This window comes from Sodiomyces alkalinus (genome assembly GCF_003711515.1).
Source record: "Sodiomyces alkalinus F11 unplaced genomic scaffold SODALscaffold_1, whole genome shotgun sequence".
NCBI classification, from domain to species: domain Eukaryota; kingdom Fungi; phylum Ascomycota; class Sordariomycetes; order Glomerellales; family Plectosphaerellaceae; genus Sodiomyces; species Sodiomyces alkalinus.
Window position 1 is genome coordinate 2,536,975 of NW_021167079.1, and position 25,525 is coordinate 2,562,499.

Sequence of the window (25,525 nt, forward strand, 5' to 3'; positions counted from 1 at the left end):
TAGCTTAGCTTCTTTATTTAGAGGCTTAGTATAGACCAACTCGTATATTTGGCTATCCGTAAATATTAGAAACTATCAAATAGTAGTATTATTAAGACGGTTAAGGCTAATTCTAAAGACTACCTTATAGTCCCGTACCCAGCGAAAGTAAGATAAGTATAGAAAGATATCCGGCCTAATATTATTCTTAGGTTTTGGTTTGGTCTGTAGAGAGACCCTGCGCTTAAGTATAGTATCGGCGTAGTCTAGGAAATGAGCCTAGAGCTGCTGCTCGATCGGCTGGCCAGTATATTTTTTTATACACTGCCTAGGTCTCTAGCATATACCTTTGGATAGTAGAGAAAGTTATAACCTTTACGCCCTTCCTTTCTAAAAGGAATCGAGCGAAGGCTTCGATCAGTCCTCGGTTAACGTAGGATAATATCTTCACCTCCGCCGTCTAGTTCGGAATACTTATAAACTCGCAGAATTTCGACACGATGTTAATCTTGTAGTTATCTCCGTGCCTAGGCTTAATGGGACGCCGGTTATTGCCATGTTTTCGAATATCCTGGAGCTCTTCCGCGGTAACTCTAGTAGGTGACGGCGGTTCCTGCTCCGCGAACTCGGCTTAGACGAGACTAAGGAGGCGCGGGTCTATCTTTAGTCCGTGTGAAAATTAAGTGATTTCACTACTTTATACTATTAGCTGGTACACCCTCGGTTCTGGTTCTAGTCCGCGTACCTTAAAGAGATTCATCAAGTGGATAGCGATGGAAAATTGGGAAAAGAAAATCGGCCGCAGTGAGATGCCGCTTAGGCAACGCAATGCTATGGCGCGGAGTGGTCTTAAGTGCTTCATCATTTTTTTCTATTTACTGTTTTCTGAATGTTGCTTGGCAGTTCTCGTCAGCGGCAACAGCCATGTCTATGGAGTGAGATTTGTACTTCCGTGTAGTTCAAGGAGTACATATGATCTGGGGGGAATATACTTATCGGGGGTGTTTTGGGGGGCCAAAACCTGTCGCCAGTGGATACCAATTCTGGCCTCTCGGGCAGCGACACACGAACTCTGGGTGGAATGTACGTGTCGTGTCTGTAACGTATGGCCGAATCAGGAACGGATCAATATCCCATCATCCTGTTTCTTCGTCTCACATGAAACCCTCGACTCGACTTGTTCTAGTTCCAGGCCGGCAATCAAGACATAACGACGAGGTAGGCAACAAAGAGTCACTTTTCGAATATCGTCATAACACAATTGATCTACCGCCTTCTATATTGGTGGAAAATGGCAAATAGGTTGAAAATTAAGTCGGTCAAATATCCAGGAAAGGTACGAACCAGTCATACTCTCGAAAGGTGCGCACTCAAAGCCTCTTCTCCAATCCCTTGAAGTTCCCTCCTTGTACCCGAGTTCCGCCCTTCCAGGGTCGGACACGAAGTGGTCATACAGGAAAAAAAAAAAGAATAACAACAGTTCCCGGTACCCCTCTGGTATCGTCTACATAATAGGCCGTGTGGTGTGAAATGGTGATGGCCCACCACCGTCTTTGAACAACTCCGAAAACCACACCCGAGAAAACGAAATGCCCGCCCCCCAGTGGTATCTTGTTGGCAAACCCGCTTTCTATGCCTTTGCTAGGAATCCCCAGGCGAAGGTGGCGCGACTGCTTTACCACCTCTTGCGGACGGGCTGGCCCATGGGCATGGACCCACCGATGCCGCCAACGGCACCAATGCCCTGCTGCTCGAGGTTGGGGAACGCGCCCATGTCGCACTGGACGCTGCAGACGCAGGCGCCGTTGCCATCGATCTGGCCGATGCCGTCCTGAATGCCACCGCCGGGAGGAAGGACGTTGTTGCCGCCCTCGATAGGAGGCAGGCCGCTCTGAACGGGAGGGAGGGAATCGATAGGGGGCGGCGGGGCAGACTCGGTAGGGGGCTGCTCCGGGGCCGGGGCAGGTTCGCCGCCAGTGATGGGGGCGGCATCGCCGTTGCCGCCGGAAATGGCAATGGACTGGAACATGGCATGCGTCCTCTCAGCGGTGGGGTTGATGGAGAAGACCATGCCCTTGGCGCAATGGGGTCCCTGAGCACAGAAGAACCCTAGAGAGAGGGTTGTCAGAACAGCCGGCCAGTACAAGGGAAAGAGGGGGGAAAAGAGAAAAGAAAGAAAGAGAAAGAGAAAGAAAAACCCGGCAGAGAGGGGTGGAGCTAATACGTACAGAGAGGGTTCTCGACCATAACCTGCATGGCGACCTGAGGAGGAGGGTCGATGGAGTTTTCCGGGTTGGGGATGAAGCCCGAGTCCATACCGCCGGCGAGGGGCTCGCAAGGGCTGTCGAAAGTCGACTGGGTGGCGGTGTGGTTGGCGGCAAAGAAAGTGAAGATGACCATATCACCGACCTGGGCATTGATGCTCTCAGGATGGTAGATAAGACCGGCCGGACCGCCAACGGTGACCTGGTTGAACGGCACGTTAGCATTTCTCGGTTCCAAGTTCTTGCAGCTCGTTCGTCTCCATTCTCTACTTTCTTCTACTTACACTGTGAGTCGCGCCGGGGCTAGGGGCGACCTGGGTGGCTTCACCGGGATGGGTGGGTGTGCCAGCACCGGGATGCTCGACGGGCGGAGGATGGACGGGGGGGTGCTCGACGGGCGGGTGCTCGACAGGAGGATGCTCGACAGGAGGATGCTCGATGGGCGGGTGCTCGGGGGCATGGGCCTCGGGGGGAGGCGTATGGGCACCAACAACGATTGTCTCCGTGACAGTGATCTTCTGGTTGATGGTCGTTGTCTCGGCGTGGCCGCCGGGGTTGACCCAGATGACGACGACATGGTTGTTGGAATCCGGGGTGATGCCGTGACCTCTCATTCCGTGGGGGAGGTCGGCCAGATGAGGGTTGGGCTGAACATGCTCGGGAACCTCATGCAAGTCCCGGGCTTTGGGATAGGTGTTGCGGACCGCCTTGGCGGAGCTCAAGGCGGCGGCCGAGAGGGTGATGGCGGCAGACCACTTCATGTTGGTTGAGTATGAAGTAGAAGTTGGTATCGAAAGACAATGCGCGGATCTCTCGGGTCAAAACTCGTGGTTGGGAATGGTACTTCCTCGGCAGGCTGTTGTGATTAAGAGACAAAGAGCGGAAACAAAAGGAGATGGAAGAATGATGCGATGCGATGCGTCCTGGATAGTAATAACCGGCGAGGCCCTGCTCGTGATGAAGAATGGAAGATGGAAAAAGAAGAAGAAAAAAAAGAGAAAGAAAGTCCACACACAATGAGCGAACACGAGACTGGACTGAAGAGAGAGAAAAGGATGAGGAGAAGAGAAGACGAAAGAGTAAGAAGGGAGGAGAGCAGGTGCTTATATTGAGGGCGCCCAAGGGTCGTCTTCGATTACGGGCCTGGGGACAGGGGAGGGAGGATGGGACGAGATGCTAGCTGGGACCCCGTGCCCAGGAAGGGCTTGGTCGCGAAACACGACTGTAGGTTTCGATTTGCAAGCGGATTCGGGCATGATTACATCGTACCTGCCCAGCAGATCCATACGTTACCGTACCGTACCGGTAGATTCGACGTGGGCGTTGACCAGGGGATGCCTCCCGGGACCACGAAGGTCCGAACGGGGATTGGATTGGGGGTTGAACGGTCTCTCGATCCATCTCAGGTCTGGGGCCGGGGAAGGGGTCAAGGCAACGCATGCATGCCATAGGGAGCACAGAATTTCGACAATGGGGGACTGGAGGACTGGAGGACTCGGTAAAGCTGGATCCAGGGGGTGACAGAATCGTCTCGAGTGTTGTTTGAGCCTCTGCTTCCCCTGCTTCCCCTGCTTAACCCCAGCACAGACCGCATCTGTGCGCTCGCTTGGAGGCCAGGTAATCTACGGAGTATGGCTCGCAATGGGTTCGTTGCACTCACTCGCATGGAGAAAGGGAGACAGACGTTGTATCCATGGCAATGGAGCGCGGGTCTTTATGCCTTGGAAAAGGAAAAGGGAATGGAAATTGGAGCTTTCAAAGAAATCGACTTCAGGTGTCTTCTCGACGTATTACCTCATCAGGTATTGTGGGGTCCCCATTGTTCAGATTCAAGGCTTCCTTCCTCTTGCTCGTTCGTTCGTTCTGTTCCTCTCAGGCAAATGAAACAACCCCTGACCACCAAAAAGGGGAAACCTCCCCGCTATAAGCCCCAAACCTTAACACTGCATTGTTATTAGGAGTTGACTAGCCCGCTAGCCCGCTATAGCGGGGTATATCCCCAGGGATCGGTATCCTTAGCGGAGTTCTGAGGGTCTCGAGTTTTCGACCCTCCTAGCCCGTGGCTGTTCTTAAGCTGCTGGAAACTAAGAGCTGGGGTTCGTCAGCGCAGAGGTTGCAGTACGTTGTACGAGGTTGCATCCATGGACGCAGGCACGGAGGACCGTACCAATCAATCGCAACCCCGACGTCGGCTTCTATTCCGTTTTGCTCTGCCGTTTCCTCCCATTGGTCAAGACTTTCATGTGAAATTCAGGAACGCCAGCCCAACCTCAAACAATCCAGGTGTATTCTGAAACGGTCAAGGTTCACAACTTTGTCGAGGTCCCTTTTTCTCTTTTTTAATCCTTTTCACCAATATTCTGTAAGCACTTTCTCTGCTATTTCTTACATACTCCATGATGTATTCCTGCTCCATTCATCACAATATACCTAGGTAACCAGCCCCTGTCCTTGCGGCTTTTCTTTTTCCTTTCCCAACATCTAATTCGGGCTCTTTTGCCCTGTCCTGAGTTTGGGTGGAAGGAAACCTGGATGGAAGGGTAGTAAACGAAGTTCAGACATCAGACATCAGACATCAGACGACAGACGACAGACAGGGACCCGACATATGAAACGAAACAGCTTTCACCCCCGACTCCCCCAACCAATAAGGTCACCCACAAAATCCATCGCTGCGGCTCGTCAGCAGATATATGTACGTACATACTGACATGCAATGGTAATCGCGCCACAAGTTCCAAGTCATGATCAACAAGATTCTGATTTTTTTGCCCTGTCCGAGCTCGTCGATCTCCTCCCCCCGTCCTTGTCGTGGCTGATCTTCTTCACCCCTTTCCCTAAGGCTTCTTTGACACACCTTGGCGCATACCATCTCTGGACTCCGACAAGGCTAGCCCAACTGCCGTGTCTCATGGAACACCTTGTGTCGCAGCTGTCTTCTCCATGGCGGCTGGAGGAGCTACATATGTCCGATAGAATTGCGTAGCCGCCCATGGGCATTCCGTAACCGCTGCCCCATAACTGCACAGCCTCGCGGAGGTCTCGGCAGTCATCGCAGCTTAGTCCCGGCCTGGCTCTTGTCCTTCCTGCCTAGGGGGCGCTGTAGTCGTCGTAGTCGTCGTCGTCGTCGTCTGCTGCTGCTGCTGCTGACCTTCGTATAACCCCGTGTAGTATCCCGCATAGTACCAAGACATCAACAGTCTCTTCAACCCTTCGTCATGTACTACTGTTCACATCTCGTCAGTGCCGTCCGCTCGTTGCCCAAGCACCCGCGCTCCGACCCAGCTCCACCGAAGTGGAAGCCTCGGGGGAAGGAGTCCCGCCACTGAATGAATGGTACGCACCAGTTCCCAGGATTGCCTGCGGGGGTACTATCGGCGCCCCGTGACCTGGCTGTACCTGTGCCGCCGCTGTGGTTTCCAAGAGAGCCTAAAAAGAATGTTACCAAGCTGTGTGAGTGAGCGCAACATGTTCTCCCAGGAGACTCGAAGTACGATATGCTGCTCTCCATGATTTGCCGGAACAGGTACATGTGAAGCGGGAAATGAAGAACACGGCGGGGGCTAGACCGGATACAAATCACGTACTTCAGCCGTGCTATCCTGTGGTTGTTGCTTGCTTCTTGGACGATGATCATCGGATTGTGTTTCCACCACGCCTTCCATCTGGGTCCTAAAAAGAAGACAGCGCCCTGCTTTAGCCTCAACCAACCCAATAGACCTACCTCAATGACAGAAATGGTGTGGGTACATACTGGTCTCCGGCCAATTCCTCCGCCTCGAGCTCAAGGTCCTCAAGGCGGCCGCCCTTTGCATGGATGCTGTGATATTTCTGGCATCATGGGTCAATCGGAGTTTACACACCACTGGGGAACGGTTTCCTCGACTAGGTTTATCTGGGATATTGAGAGTCACACCTTGTATTCGTTCAAGGCCTCATTCCACGATTCGATAAGAGCGGAATCATCCCATATCTCATCGTGCGCCAAATTCTTACCGCCGGTACCCATGACTGATGGTGTGTGGACGGACTTGGAGCTTGATTGCTGGGACCGTCGAGGACTGATTATTAGACCGCAATTTGCCTGGGTGACCGTGGTTGACAAGTCAACCAGTGCCCTCTCGTTAGGAAAATTGGTTGTTCGCAACAATGTTCAGAGGAGCACACGGTTACGCGCCTCTAAACTCTGAACAGTACGCATAGGTGAATACTCGGGAGTCTAACAATCGCATAAATTACGAGAACAAGTTGCTTACATTTGAAAAACTCCAACAAACTTGGCGTATGTATGTGGCCGCTTGTCTGCTGTGGCTTCACTGATAGGTGTGCGTCGTGTGTCGTGGACAACTCCTATACATTCAAGAGCTAATATGCACAGCACAACAACATCGGCGTCCGAGCAGCTGGGCTGAATGAGCTTGGAGGCTATTATTGTACGGATAATAGTGAGGTACTGAGCAATAGGCCAGTGAGGAACCCTCTGTCCCACTGAAGATTTGCTAGGGCTACGGAGCAATACAGGTATCGGTACAGCGCCTCAGAGCTCTCATGCTGCATGTTTTAGCGGGGTCCTTTCCCTCACCGCCACCCCAGAATGGTCAATTGCTAGGTCGCGCTCGCCGGCAGAAAACTGAATTTTTCCCCCGTCGATAAGCCAGCCACACATACCACCCACCATCGACAGATCCAGTACAGACCAAATTTCCTGTCTATCATTGCAAACATGGCGCCCGAACTGAGAAAAAGATCAAAGTGTATGTTTTCGACGAAGATACACCATTTTTTGGGGGGGCCCGCAACTCACATTTCCAATTCTAGCGAAAGCGGCGGCCGAGAGCCCTGCAGTCAAGAGAACTGACAAGGCCGGGAAGCGCAAAGGTTTGTTTGTTGTATTCCCCAGGCGGCCTTCTACCATAGACTCTTGGCTGATGATGTGATGATTTTCTAGCCACTGAGGAAGCCTCACCTATCGCGGTGAAGAAGCAGAAGGGCACCGAGGCTGTCGACAAGCCCAAGTCCAGGAGCAAAAAGCGCGCCGTCGAGGCTGCCGAAACTGAGCCGATCCCCACACCCGTGAAAAAGAAAGAGAACAAGAAAGCCAATAAGAAATCAAAGACCGAAGACGTTGAGCCTAAGGAAGTTGAGGTCGAGGTTGAGGCGGAAGAGGATGAGACTATCCTGGTGCCGGCGGAAGACGGATCCGACTCGGAAGAAGAAATCGACGAGGACATCCAGGCCCTAGCCGCAGGTCTGGACCCTGACGATGCCGAAGACGGTCGTGTGGTCGATGGTCCCTCTTACGAGCCCGGTCAGGAAGACGGCAAGATTCCCAAACTGTCGAAGAAGGACAAGAAAGCGCTAGCCGCAAAGAAGGGCACGAAAGAGGAGCCGGGCGTCATCTATGTCGGCCGCATACCTCATGGGTACGTCCTACTTTTTCCATGCAGACACACAGCCAGCCCTTGTCCGTGTCTTTTAAGCTCTCCCTCCCCATTCTAACTCGCCTCACAGTTTCTACGAGCATGCTCTCAGGTCGTACTTCAGCCAGTTTGGCCCCGTAACGAGGCTCAGGATGGCGCGGAACAAGCGCACTGGAGCGTCCAAGCACTTCGCCTTCATCGAGTTCGCGGACGAGTCTACCAGCGTCATCGCGGCCAAGACCATGGATGGGTATCTACTGTATAACCACATCCTCAAGGTCAAGACGGTGCCCCGCGACCAGCTGCACGAGGATGTGTGGAAAGGGGCGAACCGGAGATTCAAGAAGACCCCATGGAGCAAGATCGAGGGCAAGAAGCTCGCCCGCCCATTGACGGAGGCGGGGTGGGAAAACAGGATCTCCAGGGAACAGAAAAAGCGGGCGAAGCGCGCCGAGAAGCTCAAGGACCTGGGCTACGAGTTTGAGGTACCACAGCTTAAGGCGCCGCCGGCGCCGGTGGAGGCGTCAGAGCAAAAGACGGCCGAAAAGCCCAAGGCGATCGAGGAGGCCCCGTCTGCTGAGGCCAAGGGCACCGCGGAGGAGGATAAGGAAGTAAAGGCTCCGGCGGCTGAGCCCAAAGCTCAGAAGGAGAAGAAAGAGAAGAAAGAAAAGGCGAAGAAGGGAAAGAAGGTCAAGGCTTGATGGACGCCGTAATTGTAGGCCGTGTCAAGGCATGGAGTTCGGAATCGGGACATGTTTTCTTCTGGACCTTTTATGTTCTTCTTTTCTCATTTTACACGTCTCTTTTTTCGTTTTCACTTTCATGAGGACCTGGGAAATTCTGTACGCTCATAGCGAACCCGATGCACCCGTCAATATGCAGGCAAGCATCAGGATTATAAAGGGCGGCTGTTGTTCTACTTCAGCCTCCATTGCGAAAAAGACGACGGGATGAATCTTGTTCAATTGCAAAGTCGGCGAAGATGTATATGTATGAAGAAGGAAAAGAGGGAATAAGAAATGCGTTCTGTTGAGGGGATGGGATGACTTTGAAATTCGCAGCCGACATCACGTGCTCTGAATGGCCCGTGCATACTAGCAGCAGGTACCCAGGTACGTAGTGCTTCCTCCAACAACTGCCAACGCCGAGCCGGTATTAGTGTTGGACAAAGGGTCTACCTTAGTTACCTTCGCCAATAAGTGATCAGGTGACTTTCAAGAGCGGCTGGCTCATCGGAAGACTCGGAATCTATGTCGTATTCATGTATACTGAAATAGAAACTATGATATAAGCGCTTCGTACAAGCTGGGAGAATGGGGATGACAGCATGGCTGAGTTGAAGGCCAATGTCCAAAATGGTCTGGTCTGCCGTTTCACATACCGAAAGGTATTGAAACAAACATCGTTTACCGATATCGTCTTCCGTAAGACGAGGATTGCAATCGAATACTGGTGTCTTTCATTCCTTATTAACGGTGTACGAATCGCTAACACGGGGATCTGTCGATTTACCTTTCCATCCGTGCATACATACCTTACTCCTAAAGGTACAGAGTAAACCTGGGGTGGATGACTAATAGGTCAATACACGTTTCTCGGAGACAACAGCGTGGTTGCGAATTGCGATCGATACATCTTCCACGTAACCAACTCTGTACAAGTACCTTTGGATCCTCGCTGCATCACGACCTCCTCAATTGCGCTCCCAGATGGGGCTTTATGCTTCCCAACATGTCGACAGCGGCCCCAGGTGCAGATCCAGTTCAAGCATCTTCCTCAGGTTCGTTAATAGTTTCGGAACGTCACGTAATGGACTGTACCCACGACTACGACCATGGCTAACTGCTATGGTACATAGGAAAGAAGAAGAGCAACAAGAAGAAGAAGAACGCAAATAAACCCAAGGTGCACGCAGATACAGATCAGGGGACGGATCAGCTTGGAAAGCAGGATGGAGCTGAGGAGCCCGAGACCCCGGTCCAGGTACGATTCATAAATCTAACCGACGTGGGCAACATTGAGCAAAAGGGAACAGAGTCCTGACACCTATCTCACCCAGTCACAGTCGACGACAGGTGCACAGGTCGATACAGAAGCAAAAGAAGACGAAGACGATGTCGATACCACACTCAACGGTCACACAGAGCCACAAGACGACAACGGTCATGCCAACCCACCAATAGACACTGCGGCAGACGACGACATCGAGCCCAGCCCAGAAACAACCGCCAAACTCGATGCGCTTACCAGGGAGAGGGAGGAGCTAAAAGCCGAGGTCAGACAGCTCAGGCAACAGCTAGAGAGCATCCGGGGATCACCGGACGAAACGGTCGAACAATTAAAATCGGAGCTCGAGGAGGCCAACTCGGCAAAAGAGCAGGCGGAAGAACAGTACCAAGGCCTCCTCGAGCGGGTGAATCAATTGAAGACCACACTCGGCGACCGGCTGAAGCGGGACCGCGCCGAGCTGGAAGAAGCGAAGGAGCGCATCGACGATTTGGAATCGCAAAACGAACAGCTGCAAAACAGCACCAGGACGCAACAGGACGAGATCACCAAGCTGAAGGAAGAGCTGCAGGACGCGTCGAGGGAGGCTACAAGCCTCCGCAGCCGCAGCAACCTCTCGCAGCAAAACTGGGTGAAGGAAAGGGATGAACTCGCCAAGCTGGTCGTTCACCTCAAGGAGGAGGTGGAGACGACCACCAACGCGATGAGCGAGTGGGAAGTCATCGCCATGGAAGAGCGGTCCGTCAAGGAGAGCCTGCTGGAGAAGGTGTCGGAGTTGGAAGACCAGCTGACGAACCTGCGCGAGGCTTACGAGAATGCGGTCGCCGACCGGGACAGCCACTCAAGGTCGGTCGACAGCCTACAAAAAGCACTCGGCGAGATCCAGGAGGCCAGGAAGAAGGAGCTACGCGATGTGGTTGAGACGTCTGAGGAGCAGATTCAGACCCTGAAAAAGCTGGTGCAGGAAGCCGATGCCAGGGCGGCCGAGGCCGAAGCTGCGAGGGGGAATCTCACCAAGGAGCTGGAGCGGACCGCGCCGTTTGAGAAGGAAGTCAAGGAGAAGAACCTACTCATTGGCAAACTACGACACGAGGCCATTGTGCTCAACGACCATCTTACCAAGGCACTGCGGTACTTGAAAAAGACAAAGCCGGAGGATAACGTGGACAGGTAAGGTGTTTTTCTCGTGGATATTTCTTTTACAAGCCGAGCCCTTTTCTTTCTGTGCCCTCATACTGACATTCTGTCTTTGTTCCCCCCCTCTCCCCCTTTTCGCAGGCATATCGTCACGAACTACCTCATCCACTTCCTCACCCTCGACCGCTCCGACCCCAAGCGCTTCCAGATCCTCCAAGTCATGGCCGGCTACCTGAACTGGACGGACGAGCAGCGCGAGCAAACCGGCCTCGCGCGCCCGGGCACCTCGGCATCCGGGGGCCTGCGCATCCCGTCCTCTCCCTTCCACCGCACCCCCAGCACCCCGTCCCTGAGCGCCGACTTCTTCAACGACACTGCCTCCACCGCCTCCGCCGCCAACAAGGAGTCGCTGGCCGAGCTGTGGACGGGATTCCTCGAGCGCCAGGCGCAAGAGGCGCTCAGCCCTCTGGATTTTGAGGGTCCCGGTCGCGGAGCGGAGAGGAAAGGCAGCACGGCCAGTTCGGCTCCGAGGCCGGAAACCAGAGGGGGTTAGGTAAGACTTGCCCTCGATGGAGCTCTTTTATGATCTTTTGTGGGAGTGTTCCCGTTCTGCTTGAGTGCATTGCACAGGTGTTGGTGGCTGGGAACTTGTATGTCTTCTCGGCAGCGCGGAAGGGAAGCGGAAGTGAAAGTGAAAAGAAAGGAAACGATTATGATTCATCTGGATATGTGTCTGTGTATACGGTTTGCAGTATGTAGTGGAGCAAAACCCGCCGGCAGAGGAGTGAATGGATTGGATGAATGGGGGGCCCCGTGGCTGTTCATGTTCCAGATTTTGTGTCGCGCAGTTGGATGGTTGGGGTAGGGAGAGGGAGGTTGAAGCACCCAAAAGGACACGATGCCTCCTGGAAAGACAGCTGAGCAGACAGTCAATGATACAGACAACCATATGGCCATATGGTGGCGTAGGAACGTGAATCTGTTGGAACTCATCGAAGCAGTACTCAAGGCTATATAATTCGTATACACCTTCCCTGGGTGTCATGATGGGCCTCTATCCTGTCTAAAGCAAACGCAACTCTCCAGATGCTCGGGGACGGGTCGAAGATGGGCTTCCTGTAAGACCCTCCAAGAGACGTCTATCAGTAATGTACTTGTAAAAAAGAAAAAAAGAAGAAGAAAAAAAGAAAAAGAAAAAAAAAAAACACGCCCCAAGCCAATCTTATCCCACCATTGTCACGGGCGCTTCGCCTTCCTTCGGCGGAGGCTGCAGCGCAGCACGGACATATCCCTCAGCCTCGCTGTTGATCTTCTCGAGATCGACGCGGCCGCTCCCGATAGCATCATTCACGGACTCAGCCACCTCAGGCTCCTGCATAACCTCGCCCATGAAGCGCGCGTCGCGGGCCCACCAGGCGTCGGAGCGGGACCTCAAGTTTTCGTCCCACGCGGTGGCGCTGCGGACGAAATACAGCGCGGAGACGCGGCGGCGCACCAAGGTGATGCCGCGGGCCAAGCCATCGACGCGGGCGGCGGGGGAGGCGGCGAGGGTGGAGAAGGCGCGGTTCGTGGACGAGAGGTAGAGGACGAAGGCGAGGCCGGCGTCCAGGGCGGCGAGGGCGACGAGGCGCAGGGCGCGGGCGGACCAGAAGTAGAAATCGAGCTCGGAGAGGCGGAGGGCGGCGGCGTTGGCGCGCGCGTCGTAGGCGCTCAGGAGGTAGACGTCGAGCAGGGCCAGGCCCACGACGGCGAGGGTGACGCGCGGGCGCCAGCGGGGGCCGTGGTGGCCCGAGAAGAGGCGGGAGGTGGCGGCGGCGAGGACCAGGAGGTTGAGCACGTGCGGGGCCAGCAGGGCCGGGAGGGCGTAGTAGAAGTAGGAACCTGGGTCGTCGGAGGAGCAGAAGGGGCAGGCGGCGAGAACGTCCGGGCCGTACTGGAAGTAGAGGAGGCGGGATTCGAGGTTGACGAACTTGGACCGGAGGGCTTCGTCGTCGGGGGTCAAGACGTTGTCGGGGCGGAGGGAGCGGAGGCGGTTGAAGAGCACGTCGGTATTGATTTGGAGGCGGGATTGTGTCGCTTGAAAGACGTTCTCGGGGGCGAAGAACGGAGTGGACCGGACGAGAAGGAAGAGGGCGGTTGAGGCGAGGAGGGCGAGGACGCCTTGGATATGTGCGGGAACGGCCACGATGGGGAGGTTGGCACGGGCGCGGGCGGCGCGGAGCGACTTGTAATAGCCTATGGCTTTGGGGAGAAGGATAGGTCCGAAGAAGATGGCTAAGGAGCGGATACTAGAGAGAAAAATAAAGACATGGTTAGAGACGTCGGGGGTCATCATCATCTCTGGTAGCTATAGACACTCTGGCTTTGGAGATGTTGGAGAACGACTTACTTGGCCCAAGTCAACGCCATGATGGGGGAGAGTGTCGCCGAGGGTTTAAGGTGATGGAGTTGATGGTGTTTCCAGAGGAGGATGGTCTACCTCGACGACAGTCCTATGGAGAGCATGAATGCGAGGTTGATTGAGTTGGATGTCGTACAAAGAAGTACGAATACGATACCTCGTAATATTCGTACCGAAAGGGGCAATGTGGCTGGCGTTTAAAGACAGGGAGACGCGAGGCTGTGGTGAGGCGTGAGGCTGCAAGGAGTGGGTCTGGGGACGACAGGGGTTAAAACGGCGAGGTGTCAAATGACATCAGAAGGTACGTACTCAGTAACTCGGCGGGCAAAACAAAGAGCTTTTTGACATTCGTTGTTGTCTCCTAAGGTACCTATTGATTGTACTGGGTACCTAATCCGTGCCATAAACAAGAACGCATTACGCATTTTAGGCAAATACTGTTTTTGACAGATGCGGACAGAGTAGTTTCAACAAGTATCCGTGCAATCCACCCATGCCACGAGTTCAGTCTGAATAAGCGAAGCAGGCAGCGTCATATAGGGCATAGACATTAATTAATAAGTATTCAGAAATACACAGACCAGGCATCTTGACCTTCCATTCCTTTTTTATCGTTTTGTTTTCCCAAGGAGAGTTGAGAGAAGTAGGAGAAGACCAGAAATTCGTTCCACCATTGCCATCCTTAAATGCTTCCCCACCCAACGGAAATCCATAGAAAATCGGTAAAACCCCTTTTTTTGTTTGCCTTTTTCACTCTTCCCCAAACGCCCAGCATTGAACAAAAGGGAAAACAATAAAGAAGAAGCCAGTTGAGTGCTAAAAACAGCAAAGAAGCAAGTACAAGTGACGTTCGGGAACCCCGCTATGCTGTAGGCAAATGCTATGCTGTACGGTGCTGTGCTGTTGTCCATGTCGTTCAAAATCGTTGGACTCCAAAGTGACGGCCCCGTACACCCAAAATCAACGGGCACGTATGAGATGGGAAGAGAAGGGGGGGGGGGGTCAGAAAAGAAAAAAACCCACGCCAGGGAGAAAAGGGGTATCGCAAGTCCTCAAAGTTTCCGACCAAACATGAAAGATCCATACATACCGCCCACCTCCGAACGAGCCACAGGGATCTTGCGCATACCCCAGTGGTCGGCGCCCATCTTCCACCACCGGTGGCCGCGGTCGTTGCCCTTGTCGAGTCGGACGATCCAGTACCGGCTACCAATTTCCCGCAGCGACCATCCGACGCGTTCCAGAGTCAGGCTACGCGACAGGCTCTTGAACGCCGTTTCCGACACTTCGATGACCTCAAGAGGCCGGGACTGGTCCTGGAGAAGAAGGCAGCACTTCTTGGAGAAAAGGTGCGTGAGATTTAGCTCGTTGCCCCAGAGATCCGAGAGGTCCAAGAACCGCACCGTCGAGGGGCCTTCTTCTTCGGGCTCTTCGCCTTTCTTTCCTTCCTTCTCCTCCTCCTCGTCCCCGCCTTCTTTCGCGTTGGTTTCGCCCGTGTTCGCCGGACATAGCAGCTGCGAGGCTGCGAGGACGTCCATGTTGCGTCCCACCGAAAGCTCCTCCAAATGCTTCGTCAACGGTCGGAGCAGCTTGAGATGCGAATCGGTCATCTTGCTGCCTTTCAGACTCAGCGACCTGAGCGTCTCAGGAAGGAGCGGTATGAGGGCCGAAACGTCATCCTCGCCCAAGAGCTGGTGACTGCGTGCGTCCGCGGCCACGCTCAGGTAGACAAGCGTGTACTTGACGGCCGGGTGCGTGGCAAAGAAATTGATGACGTTGGGAGCCGTCAGCAGGGTGCACTTGGCGAGGTTCAGATGGGTGAGTCTCGCAGTGTGCGGAATGGACTCCAGAGCCTTGTCGGTCACCCTGGTCTGAGCGAGGTCCAGGTGGGTAACTTGCGCCAGGCGAGGGAAGATCGTCTCGAAGATGGAAGACGGCAGCGTGAGACACTTGTGGAACGACAGGCGGGTGATGGAGAGCGTATCGGGCCACGGCAGCCCTAGGAGCGACGTAAACGAGGTCCGGAAGGCAAACGACGTGCAACCCGCGAAATCGAGAGCTTGCAGTCTCGGGAGACCCATGACGAGCTTCTTCAAGACTTCGGGGCCCAGGTCGTCGTCGATGTGCTCCATAGCAAGGAACTCCTGCAGATGCGGCGTGAGTTCGAGGCACTGCAGGAGGGTCTCGGACGTCAAGTTCTTGGTCGTCTTCCGCTGGCTAGCCGACTCGAACAGGGTGGCATTGTTGAAGTGGCTGAAGTCCATGCGGCGAATGATAGTGCCGAGAGCGGGATGGTTCGCAATGTTGGCCAGGAACTTGCGGAAGATCCTGGAGTGGGGGACGGTAATGTTCCTGTACAAGGCATTCAGCGTCGCCCCATGCATGGTCCTCGAAGTCAGGAGGAGTGACATGAGGTCCATGTTACGGCGGGTGATACCGTTGATAGGGGGGACATCAAGTACTAGGAGCTCGATGATGGCGCCTACACACCAGCACAAAGTCGTGTCAGCTTTAGTTTCATCGTCATACCACAGCCCACAGCCCACAGCCCACAGTCACAGCCTACACACGATAGCAACAAACGTACCTAGCAGCTCGAGGGGTAGCTTCTCGATGGGTGCTTGGCCAGGCGGAGTCCGGTTCTTTCCCTTGGGCGCCGCAGCAGGAGGGGTGCTCCAGGCCATGTGCAGCGCCTGTAGGTCACCAAAGCTCCGGCTGGCCGTCTTGCCCTTGACGTTGATCTGCTTCCATCCTCGGAAATTGTTCGCGGGGAACCAGTTGCCGTGGAGCTTACTGCTCGGTTTAGTGACGGGAGGGACGAACTGGACCTCGGTGGTCATATCCGGGGTTTGTGGCGAATGGGAGCGGGTGGTATCAGGAGAGTCGTCGGCAACGATGGCGACGGCGTTCTCAAAGTCCTGTAAGAGGGTAGAGACGGCAGACGAGGTGAAGGCCTGTGCAGGACCACAGCTATCTTCGCGGATGGATGAGAAGGATGAACGTCCGTTTTTCTCTGGGGTAGCTGAGCGGCCGAGGAACTCGGGGGAGTCCATTTTGTATTTGGGCTGGGGGTAGTGGATCTCTAGACCATGGTCCGTGGAGGATGGCCCGTGGACTTGTGAGGTCGGTGTAGGGCGCATGCTATGGTTGGGAAGAGAAAATGGGAAAGGAAAAAAAAAAAGAGGGGGGGTGGACGGGGACCGCTGGAAGCTGTGTGAAGTTACAAGTACTGAGTGTCTGGGAGGTGTGAATGCAGGTAGACAGGTAGGTACGAGGTGCGAAGTGGAGCAGGCTGACCGGGGTAGTGCTCCGTAGCACCGCGAACCTCTAAGAGAGTTTCGATGACTCCCTAAAACAGGAAGGCGAGGCAGGAAAGGTTAAGGGAGGGAAGCGCGACGGGAGCACTGGAGAGCAGTAGCACCAGGGTTTAGTCGAATAGTGCCTCTATTGTCAATTTGTTCGCTGCACGAGGCACGATGTTTTGTCGGTAGAGGTTTGAGAAGCGGGCCGCGCCAGCGTTGAAGGAGCCTTCGATTCGCCCGGGAAAGCAGAGTGTTATGTAAGAAGAAGTCCAGATGCCTAAGGTATGTTGGCGGGGGATTTCCGAGGGACCCAGGTTGCGCAATGGTCCGAGACACAGACGTACAAGGACTGTGGTGAAGACGACTTCGAGGGTGGGAGTGGGAGTGCGAGTGTGAGTGTGAGCGCGAGCGGATGGAACCTGAAGGTGGCAGCCGCTGAGGTGACGTTGGTGAGAGAAGGCGTAAAAGCCAGTGGCGGGTGGCCAAAGGGAAAAGGTTCAAGATGAACCGAGGGTACCTTATGTATTCTGCACGGATATCTGCAAGTACGTTGTACTTTGTAGTGCAACAAGTTCTGAACGAGTTGAGCCCAACAGCGGTGGACTGGTAAATAGAGATAATTAGACGCCGGTCAAGATTGGCATTGACATGGGAGAGTGAAGCTGTCGGCGACAATGAGTTGTGGAAATGTGAAATGGTCTGGCAGCGAGAGCACGGCCAAGGGTCACGTTGGATGTTGGATAATTACCTTAGAGGAAGCACGGTGTATGGAAGTACAACGTACGGAGAGATGGATTGGACTGGGGCTCGGATGTGGATGCGGATGTGGATGTGGATGTGGATGCGGATGCGGATGCGGGTGCTGCTAGCGCAGGAGGCGCATTGTTGACAAAGCCAAAGTAAAGGAAGAAGAGAAAAAAAGAGGAAGAAGTTTGCCTGGTGTGGTTTTCTCGCGTTAGTTTACCGCCTTGGCCTTGTCGAGACTTCGAGACCACAAGACTTTAATACAGGGTAATCGAGGGGAACCGAGGGGGTACGATGAGGGGATGGGTTTCTCTTTGGCAAGAATTGGGTAATGAAAATCCATGGATGGACCATTTGCTGTGGTCACCTGAGCTGTCAAAGAAAAAATCCCCCCTCCAACAGCAGTAGCCCGTGACCACGATGGGGACGGCTCTGCGACGGAAAGACAAGGAGAAGACGAGAGGAGGGGCCGCTTTTTTCTGCCGACTTGTTGACCTTTTGGTCTTGTCAGGAACCAAAGAACATTCGGAAGGACTCACCACTTAGGTATTACTCTTAGGTATTTGCCCCAGTCGTAAGGATACAAGGACGAAGTACTCGTGTGCGTTGAATGAGATTGTTATTCGGCTTTGAAATGCCACAGAAGACGATACGTTTTAGCCAGCCTATTGACGCTTTGCAGTGTATTACGCTGTAGAAGCTTCGACAGTCGTGTACGGAGTAGAATGGTCAATTGGTGTGTTATAAACAGGTCATAGCGATGTCAGGTTCATCACTACCTAAGGTAAGGTAGGTAGATTTTATGACAACCGCACCACATCATCCCGGGTCCGGAATTCCCAGCCCAATCCGATGTATCGGCCAATGGTACTCCGTACCCGTACCGTGTACAGTTGTCGTACGAAGTACCCCGAATGGGTGGCACCACGCCCGACACCCGACATGCCTTCCACGCCACGCAACTTGCGTGCTGGTTTGTGTGATCCATGCCTGGGGCCCAAGCCACCGATTCCTTGTTACGAGTTGATTGCCCATGACACAACGCCGTCAAACAATAACTTGGTAAACACACCGAGTCTTCCGACTCATCTTCAATTATTATTTCCAACCCGATTGAGACTCAATTATTTCGTCATCTCACCTGCGAAGGATAACACTTTTCCGCGGAAGAATTCTTGGAGAGAACAGACGAACCTTACCGGTGCTACCCGAGTCTGCCGATTTCATTTATAGGATCCAATTCTTTTCTTCCGTCTCGCTCTTGCAACGTGTATCTATGCCTAACTAAAGGATAAACAGGTTTATTATTTCGGGTCGAAAGATGTGCACGAAGTGTTTCCCAGCCTTGGATATCAGTGATGCGAAAAGGGAGCGTTTGGCTACCTTAGGTATGTAAACCCAATGCATACAACGTATACCCCGTACTGTACTTCCTTTGTAGTACGACTATGTCATATCGAGAACCTTCTTTCGTCCTCGCGAACTTTTGCCTCGTATGTAATGACATACTCGTAGGTTATTTTCGCGACTGTAATAAATGACAAACACTGTGCCTGCACTACCTAAGGTAATCAAGACTAACAGACAGTATGTACATACTGAGTAGAGGCACCAAGTAATAAGTCTTTTGCTGGTCCAGTGTCTCGTCCAAGTCCTCGATGCGGTTGTCTTCGGTTTATACCTTAACCCACGAGGTACCTCTTTTCCCTATACGCAACTTACCTTATTAGGTAAGGTAAGGTAATTACCAGCCAGAAAGGTGGACACAAAGTATTACCCACCACACAGGGTCATCACCAAGTACATATGAATGGATTACCTACCTAGGTAGAAACACGAAACTCGACCAAAGCACAGGTGCATGATCCGGATTGTCGTATCCGTACGAAAGTATGCACTTTTTCGTATAACGTGGTAGGTATACCGATGCAGCTCAAGGTTTCTGTTGCCCTCTGCACGTGCGTTCGTCTGTTGAACCACGTCTCTCCAGCCCCTGCTCAAAGCCCCCAAGCTCCGGGACGATTGCCGGGAAGAGATTTTTCAAAAATGGAATCAAAGGGACCCTGGTCCTAGCTTGGTTAAGCTTCTTTGGCTTTCTTTGTTTCTTTTAATTACCTAAGGTAGTTTTAGCTTCTTCCCATTTGTTCGGCGTCCTAGCCGAAGGTTTTTTTACCCCGGATCTTCGTTCATCCACGCCCGACGTACACTTATCCAGCACTTGCGTCTTGTCCCTTACAGAGGCATGACATGGCGTCGAGACCATTGCCAGAAACATCATTGGGCCGTTCCTGTTGCCACACCTCTTCATGATGTCTCCCAACGTGACCTCCTCTCCTCCAATCCATCCGTCCTCAGTATTCATGGGACAGTTTGCTGTTGAACCTGTCCCGAGAAGCTTCTGGAACCTTCATTTTCTCGAAGAGGGAGGGACAGATGGCACGTTCAATTCACACGTTCAATTCACTCTTCAGCAACCAATCCCCATAGCACGAGGCCGGCCACCTTTCTAATGGTTCCATTAGGTCCGTATGCATACCCTCCTTCCCATGCCATGAAACGTCACAGGAGTTAAAAGTCAACCGGCGCAATGGAACAACACTCGGCCGTTTCAAGACCCAAAAACCTGCCTGGGAGTCTCCGTCCCGATGTGCCCCGCCACCGGGGCGTTGGACGTCCTGTCGCCACCTAGGTAGGCCCTGTATGACAGCAACGCCAGGTATCAAAATGCCGCAAACGATATAGCAAATGCATGTAGTCGTCCACTACCAAGTCTTCCGACCAACGCCAACGGTGAATGAGCAGGATGGTTGTTCACTCGAGATCTCAAACTCTCATGTCGTTAAGAGGGTATATGTATACAAGGGATCTCGTGGGATCTCGTTGAACGGCAACGAATGTCCTCGAGGCTCGGCAAAAAGCAATAAGATGGGACGCAAAGAAAATGGGAAGGAAAACGCTTCCGCTCCTTGTCCGACGGAGGTGCAAACTCGATGTTACCTGCCGTTGACCTTTTTGCCGTTGGCTGCCAGTCGCTTTTTGCAAGGCTCGCAATACCATTTGGCTAAGTATTGTATTAGCCGAAACCCTCGCCTTTCATGTCTCGTGGAAATCTAGGGAACAAAAAACCAGGGAAGAAAAGAAAAGAAAAAAGGGAACTCACCATTTCCTTTGGGTGCAACTTTGAGCCCCACGCACTCGAGATGAAACCATTCGCGCTCACAATCGTCCGCGTCGCATGCCACCATTTCGCCGTAGCTAACGCTATTGCAATAGCAGTATAGCGGTTCATCCGCGTCGATTTCCGCTTCCTCGTCATCTCCCTGCACGCTGCCCGTTGTGGCCTCGTCCCCCGTCTTGCCCGCTGGGGGTTGGTTTGAGTTCGAGTTTGTGTTTGTGGACGACGTCGTCGCGGTCTTCTTCTTCTTGTTCGCGTCCTTGTTCTCCAAGTTGCGGGCCGCTCTCGACCGTGCCGCCGCAGCCTCCTGGAAGGTGGCCAGCGCCGGGGTGGATAGTTTGCTGGCTCGCCCGCTCTTGATCACGGTCGGAGCGCTGGCAGGCGGGGCCGCCGGCTCACTCTTGCGCTCTCCGTCCTCGGGCTTCGGCGCTTCTTTCTTGTTCGGCGCCGAGTGCACTGCGGTGCCCGCTTCGGCCGGCTCAGGTTCCTTCCCTGCCGGCTCCGGCTTAGTCGGCGCAGGTGGATCCTTGTTCGCCTTCTGCTCTGCGCTCGCTGCGCTTGTCGGACCCGCTAGGTCTGGTGTACCCGGCACGGCGCCGTTGGGCTTATTGGAAGCAGACGAAGACGGTCTGAGTTTGGAGTTGTCCGCCGCCGACTGAAGGGAGTTTTGCCTCGCTCGAGAGGCTGTTGCTGGTTTCACAGGAGGAGCAGGCGAACCGCGAGGCAACTTGGGGTCGGGCAACACGCCAATGACAGGAGACGATGCGAGGGAAGGGGATTGGGCGCCGGCGCCGTTCCTGGAAGTGACCAAGTCTGCGTCAGTATGCAGTGGACGATACATGGCGTACAGTACAGTAAAAAGCTTACCTCTTCTTCGACTGACCGCTGCCGCTGGGCAGCGCCTTTCTTTTCTTGGGTACTTCTGGGACTGGGGTTGCGCTAGGACTGGATGTCTTTGCCTTGGACGCGTCGTTTCCGAAGACGCTGGCCATGGCTCGCTCGGGGGGTGCATTGTCGGGGGCCGGTTTTTCCACCTTGCGCCGCTTAGGCTGTGGAGGGTTGCCATTGCTTGTGCCGTTGGTCGTGATGCCTAATCCCACGCTGCTGGGGGCTTCGACGGCCCTCCGCACCTTATTCGAGCCCTTCTTGCTGGAGTCTGCTTTGTGATCGTCGAAATCCGACTCTTGATGTGGTGTTTTGTGGCTTCGCTTCGCGTGTGTTGCATGCTTCTTCGCGTCGGTCCGTGCAGCGGCCTCTTCGGCCAATACTTGGGCAGCGGCAGAGATGGCAGCAGCACCTTCACGCCTTGTCCGTTCGGCCTGGGCAGCTTTGCTTCCAACCCTGTTCTCGGGATACGCCCAGTGCGTTGTACTACCCCACTTCGCCTCCTCGCTGAACTCGTTCTCGACGTAGGGCCAGACTTCGTCAATGCGAGCGAGTTGTTTTTGGAGAGCGTCGTTGGCACTCGAGATTACGTGGTTCTTCTCTTCCAGTGACCCGAGCATCTCTTGGATCTTGTATGCGGTTTGCTGATAGAATTGCCGTCGAACGTCGTGATGGGGGTCGGAAGCGGAGGGAGCCTGAGAGCCCCTTGTAGACTGCCCTGCGTGTGTAAGGCTACTGGGACCGGCGCTGCTCGAGCTATTCTGCGCGCTCATTGGCACCGACGCAGGGGCGCCGAGGGAGAACATTTCGTTGGGCGGTTGTTGCTGCGCAGGAGGCGCGTTCATAGCAGCGTCGACGAGTTGGAAGAGATCCTCCTCGGGGACGAAGATTTTGGCATCGACCTCCTTGAGCAGGGTGAAATGTCGGACGAGCTCTTTGGGTAAGGCGGTTATCGCATCGGCGAAGTGTGTTATAGCCGGGAAGATCTCGATGGGGTGGTCGGGGGCCGGCCCGCTGGCAAGTGGTTCGCGTCCGTTGACGGTTCCTCGAAAGTTAGAGACACGCGGCGGATTTGTCCTCGTCTGTCGAACGGGTTGCGCCCTGCGGCCGGATGAGCCGTCCATGGGAGGGGGTTTCGCAGATTTCATACTGAAAGGCGGGAGACGGCGATGATTTTGAATGTATGTCGGGTCGCAGAGGGGAAAAGAGGACGAGAGCGGATGTGAAAGATTGCGGTTGGTTGAAATGATTGGGAGGATGAGGGTTCGTCTGTCCACGAAGAACCGAGATTGGTTTCAAGTCGCTCAGATCATGTTGAAAGTGAAAATGTCTATGCAAGCTGCTTTCGGCTCACCTGAGCTCGTACTTGGCCAGTGGATGCGAGGAGGATACAAAACGAGGAGCATCGACGATGTGCAGGTGCCCGTCAGTCAATGGAGGGCGGGAGAAGAGCGGATACAGCAAGCTGGGGTCGGCAGAATTCTAAGCCACTGCGCGGTCAGTGGATGGATGTACGTACCTTGTACCCTGATTTCAAGGTTACGCGCTTCGCTTATTAAGGTACGGAGCCTAAGGTATCCGGAGTGTAGAAGTTATCGGCGACGATACGCATACGCCCAGCATCGGATAAATTAATGGCCGGCGCGTGGGTTGGGAAACCCGCATATCCGGACGACATTGTTTCCACTGTGTACCTGATATTTGAGAATGTGTGAGATCTGACGTCAATGGTCAGGACCTGGAACAAAAGTTCGACGAAAAATGAAGCCTTCAAACGCCGTCATCGTCACAGTTCAAGGGCTCATAATATAACCAAGCCTGAAGTAAATGAAGTAAATGATTGGGGAACGGCAGCGACAGGAGCCCTAGATACTTCTAAAGTGCATGATGTAAGGTATGGCTGAAAAGAGACTCGAAATATGAACTGGCGGGATATGGAAGAGAAACGCCCCTAACAGACAAGAAAAGTACAGACCACGACATTGTTGATACGCATACCATACCATCAAGGAGCCCCAAATAGACCTGCTGTGGTATCATTTCATGCCAACGTGTAGTTTTCTAAGAGCAGCTAAGCAGTACGTAACACCACCGAGCAACCAAGCACCAGGCTAGGTACTCGTGGCACCCGACAAAAAAAAACCCGAAGCCAAAAAAAAGGGGGGAACGAAAAAAAAAAGCCCATCAAGATCGCGCATCTCTCGCCCACTGGTGCTTGATTCTTGTGGAAGTATGCATTCCACCATATCATTACCTCGAATGAATGCGCCGCAAATATGCGACTTAGACTGCTTTCACCACCTTTCGGGTCCTCTTCTTTAAAGGACGTTCGTCTCTCTCTACCTGCTTCAAACGCCACTGCCATTCGAGGAGAACGGGAATCCAGTGGTGCAAATCGAATTCGGGCCACAAGCAGTCCAGGAAGAAGATGTGGGTATCCTGGTGACACTGCCACAGCATAAAATCACTGAGGCGTTCGACGCCGCTTGTCCGCACAAATATATCCAGGGGAGGGTCGTCGGCCGTGTACATGTGACTATTGAGTGTCTCGGTCGTGATTGTCTCGGGGTTCTTGAGGAGTCTTCTTCCGTCAACCCCAGAGTGTATTTCGGGGGGCGAGGAGGGCGACCCAGGGGGGAGGGTAGTAGAGGACGATGTCGTTCCGTCATCAGCGTCGGACCGAGAGGACGGTGCCGGGGAAAAGTCGCGAGACTTAGTCGGAGTCTCGGCCCTGTCCTCTTTTTCGTCTAGTTGCTTCGATAGGATCTTCTGGGTGATGCGTGAGACAGGAAACGCGGTGTACTTGGGTTCAGGCGGCGTCATGTAGTCCTCTACTGTGGACCGAATCGCGGTCGCCATCTCCTCTCGAGATGTATACGGGAAGCAGATGTTGAGAATGGCCCTAGGCTTGTCAGCGACGCTCTAGGCCGGAAGACTGGCGGTTAATGGATTGCTCACTTCTTGTTTCCCGTGGTCATATTCACGGCGCGGTCGACAACCTCGAGGACATCCTGCGGGAGTAGATCTCTCTGGCCGATGACACGGACAGCGGCTCCATATCGGTCCAGAAGATCCCCATGGTGCGTCAGTTGTTCCAATTTGACCTTGGCCAGTTGCATTAGGCCATCTACTTCATATTGAGGGCGGTTGAAGTTCTCGATGCTAAACGCATAGACCGTGACGACCCGGACTCCCGACTTGTAGCAGATTTCGAGGACCTGGGCACAGGATTGATTTAGTCACCGGATTTTCGAACAGCATCATGGCTGGACCAAGTGTGGGGGGCCAGCACTCACTCGCGCAAGGGCTTCAAAGCCATGATGATGGCCTTCGATGGTCTCCATTCTCCTACCGCGCGCATACCGCCTATTTCCGTCCATCTCGAATGCCACATGTTGAGGTACAGGTCCCTGCTTCAGGGCGCCAATCAACAGCTCTCTAAGCTGACTGATTGCCCATTCTGCGGGAGGTGAGCTTAGCAGCCATTTGCCGATGGTGCCAACAATTTCGGACATTATCGCCCGGGGAGAAGGAAGCTGGATGAAATAGAGGTCGGAGGATCGAGGGAAACTCTAAGGTGGTGGGCGTTCCAAAAAGAAAGATCTAATGCTTATCGCTCCGCCGAAAAACGAACGTCATAGGTAAACAAGTATACGGTTCGATTAAAATAAAAATAAACGAAGAAGATCCACTTAGATATTTAGCAGAAACCAAGCTAGAGAAGAACAGTTGGGGGGTACTTGGTAGAGTTGCCACGACCACCAAGAAGAAAGAGGAGCATGGCCTCAAGTGCGCATATGCCCAGAGCTTCGAATCAGCCATGTGGTGAACATCGGTGGCCGGATACGCGTCGGGACATTACGTACTCCAACCCCAGCCGCCGCTTCCAAGGATTCCAAGTTTGTGGCTGTGTTGATTGAACATGTCGCTTCGTTGTAGGCCGGAAAGTGTCTTCAAAGTCTTGAAGCTAAGGTATGAGCAACCACTACGGTAAATACGTAAATATTCCGGCGCTTTCCACTTCAATGGAGCTCCGAAGTTAGCTATGCCCTTTTTTTTAAACCATCTTTTTCTTTCTTACCTTGGCCCGAGATTGCAACTCAAGAGTGATATGATTGTGCATCGTGGCGGTTTAACAAGCTGTGGCACATAGAGCCACTAAGGATTGATTACGTAAGCCATATCGGAAGCTATTGCATCATCCCGCCGGA

The 25,525-nt window shown here is 53.6% G+C and overlaps 11 protein-coding genes across 11 annotated transcripts; 5 read left to right on the forward strand and 6 right to left on the reverse strand.

The window, feature by feature from the left end:
- Positions 1 to 535: 535 nt before the first annotated feature.
- On the forward strand, positions 536 to 1,560 carry SODALDRAFT_374796 (hypothetical protein; the record flags this gene model as incomplete). Its single annotated transcript, XM_028614700.1, has 5 exons — positions 536 to 579; positions 883 to 914; positions 1,011 to 1,062; positions 1,166 to 1,341; positions 1,495 to 1,560. Coding segments are annotated over 4 exons (244 nt in total), but the record flags the coding sequence as incomplete, so codon positions are not given.
- Positions 1,561 to 1,654: 94 nt separating this feature from the next.
- On the reverse strand, positions 1,655 to 3,004 carry SODALDRAFT_319140 (hypothetical protein; the record flags this gene model as incomplete). Its single annotated transcript, XM_028609432.1, has 3 exons — positions 1,655 to 2,088; positions 2,208 to 2,445; positions 2,528 to 3,004. 3 exons carry the CDS (start codon positions 3,002 to 3,004, stop codon positions 1,655 to 1,657), a joined length of 1,149 nt encoding a protein of 382 aa, XP_028470274.1.
- A 1,380-nt stretch (positions 3,005 to 4,384) lies between these two features.
- On the forward strand, positions 4,385 to 5,306 carry SODALDRAFT_354623 (hypothetical protein; the record flags this gene model as incomplete). The annotated part of the gene is made up of 5 exons (XM_028613746.1): positions 4,385 to 4,430; positions 4,498 to 4,565; positions 4,830 to 4,938; positions 4,979 to 5,210; positions 5,273 to 5,306. 5 exons carry the CDS (start codon positions 4,385 to 4,387, stop codon positions 5,304 to 5,306), a joined length of 489 nt encoding a protein of 162 aa, XP_028470275.1.
- SODALDRAFT_16329 (hypothetical protein) lies at positions 5,266 to 6,689 on the reverse strand. The gene is made up of 6 exons (XM_028606950.1): positions 6,500 to 6,689; positions 6,160 to 6,429; positions 5,998 to 6,074; positions 5,831 to 5,915; positions 5,588 to 5,672; positions 5,266 to 5,466 (listed from the first exon to the last, which is right to left on the reverse strand). Exons 2-6 carry the CDS (start codon positions 6,250 to 6,252, stop codon positions 5,303 to 5,305), a joined length of 504 nt encoding a protein of 167 aa, XP_028470276.1. The 5' UTR covers positions 6,253 to 6,429; positions 6,500 to 6,689; the 3' UTR covers positions 5,266 to 5,302.
- Positions 6,690 to 6,768: 79 nt separating this feature from the next.
- Positions 6,769 to 8,769, forward strand: SODALDRAFT_326627 (hypothetical protein). The gene is made up of 4 exons (XM_028610216.1): positions 6,769 to 6,997; positions 7,062 to 7,121; positions 7,192 to 7,666; positions 7,755 to 8,769. Exons 1-4 carry the CDS (start codon positions 6,967 to 6,969, stop codon positions 8,362 to 8,364), a joined length of 1,176 nt encoding a protein of 391 aa, XP_028470277.1. The 5' UTR covers positions 6,769 to 6,966; the 3' UTR covers positions 8,365 to 8,769.
- A 625-nt stretch (positions 8,770 to 9,394) lies between these two features.
- On the forward strand, positions 9,395 to 11,360 carry SODALDRAFT_336190 (hypothetical protein; the record flags this gene model as incomplete). Its single annotated transcript, XM_028612569.1, has 4 exons — positions 9,395 to 9,443; positions 9,522 to 9,646; positions 9,747 to 10,840; positions 10,949 to 11,360. The coding sequence occupies 4 exons, from the start codon at positions 9,395 to 9,397 to the stop codon at positions 11,358 to 11,360; spliced, it is 1,680 nt and encodes a 559-aa protein (XP_028470278.1).
- A 508-nt stretch (positions 11,361 to 11,868) lies between these two features.
- SODALDRAFT_287746 (hypothetical protein) lies at positions 11,869 to 13,310 on the reverse strand. The gene is made up of 2 exons (XM_028608577.1): positions 13,197 to 13,310; positions 11,869 to 13,095 (listed from the first exon to the last, which is right to left on the reverse strand). The coding sequence occupies exons 1-2, from the start codon at positions 13,214 to 13,216 to the stop codon at positions 12,030 to 12,032; spliced, it is 1,086 nt and encodes a 361-aa protein (XP_028470279.1). The 5' UTR covers positions 13,217 to 13,310; the 3' UTR covers positions 11,869 to 12,029.
- A 950-nt stretch (positions 13,311 to 14,260) lies between these two features.
- On the reverse strand, positions 14,261 to 16,348 carry SODALDRAFT_266809 (leucine rich repeat domain-containing protein; the record flags this gene model as incomplete). The annotated part of the gene is made up of 2 exons (XM_028607512.1): positions 14,261 to 15,690; positions 15,796 to 16,348. 2 exons carry the CDS (start codon positions 16,346 to 16,348, stop codon positions 14,261 to 14,263), a joined length of 1,983 nt encoding a protein of 660 aa, XP_028470280.1.
- Positions 16,349 to 17,989: 1,641 nt separating this feature from the next.
- On the forward strand, positions 17,990 to 18,715 carry SODALDRAFT_16452 (hypothetical protein). The gene has a single exon (XM_028606965.1). The coding sequence runs from the start codon at positions 18,107 to 18,109 to the stop codon at positions 18,485 to 18,487; it is 381 nt and encodes a 126-aa protein (XP_028470281.1). The 5' UTR covers positions 17,990 to 18,106; the 3' UTR covers positions 18,488 to 18,715.
- Positions 18,716 to 20,320: 1,605 nt separating this feature from the next.
- SODALDRAFT_16551 (hypothetical protein) lies at positions 20,321 to 22,563 on the reverse strand. The gene is made up of 2 exons (XM_028606973.1): positions 21,297 to 22,563; positions 20,321 to 21,226 (listed from the first exon to the last, which is right to left on the reverse strand). The coding sequence occupies exons 1-2, from the start codon at positions 22,460 to 22,462 to the stop codon at positions 20,365 to 20,367; spliced, it is 2,028 nt and encodes a 675-aa protein (XP_028470282.1). The 5' UTR covers positions 22,463 to 22,563; the 3' UTR covers positions 20,321 to 20,364.
- Positions 22,564 to 23,407: 844 nt separating this feature from the next.
- SODALDRAFT_16570 (dehydrodolichyl diphosphate synthase) lies at positions 23,408 to 24,961 on the reverse strand. Its single transcript, XM_028606976.1, has 3 exons — positions 24,611 to 24,961; positions 24,273 to 24,532; positions 23,408 to 24,216 (listed from the first exon to the last, which is right to left on the reverse strand). Exons 1-3 carry the CDS (start codon positions 24,827 to 24,829, stop codon positions 23,598 to 23,600), a joined length of 1,098 nt encoding a protein of 365 aa, XP_028470283.1. The 5' UTR covers positions 24,830 to 24,961; the 3' UTR covers positions 23,408 to 23,597.
- Positions 24,962 to 25,525: the final 564 nt, after the last annotated feature.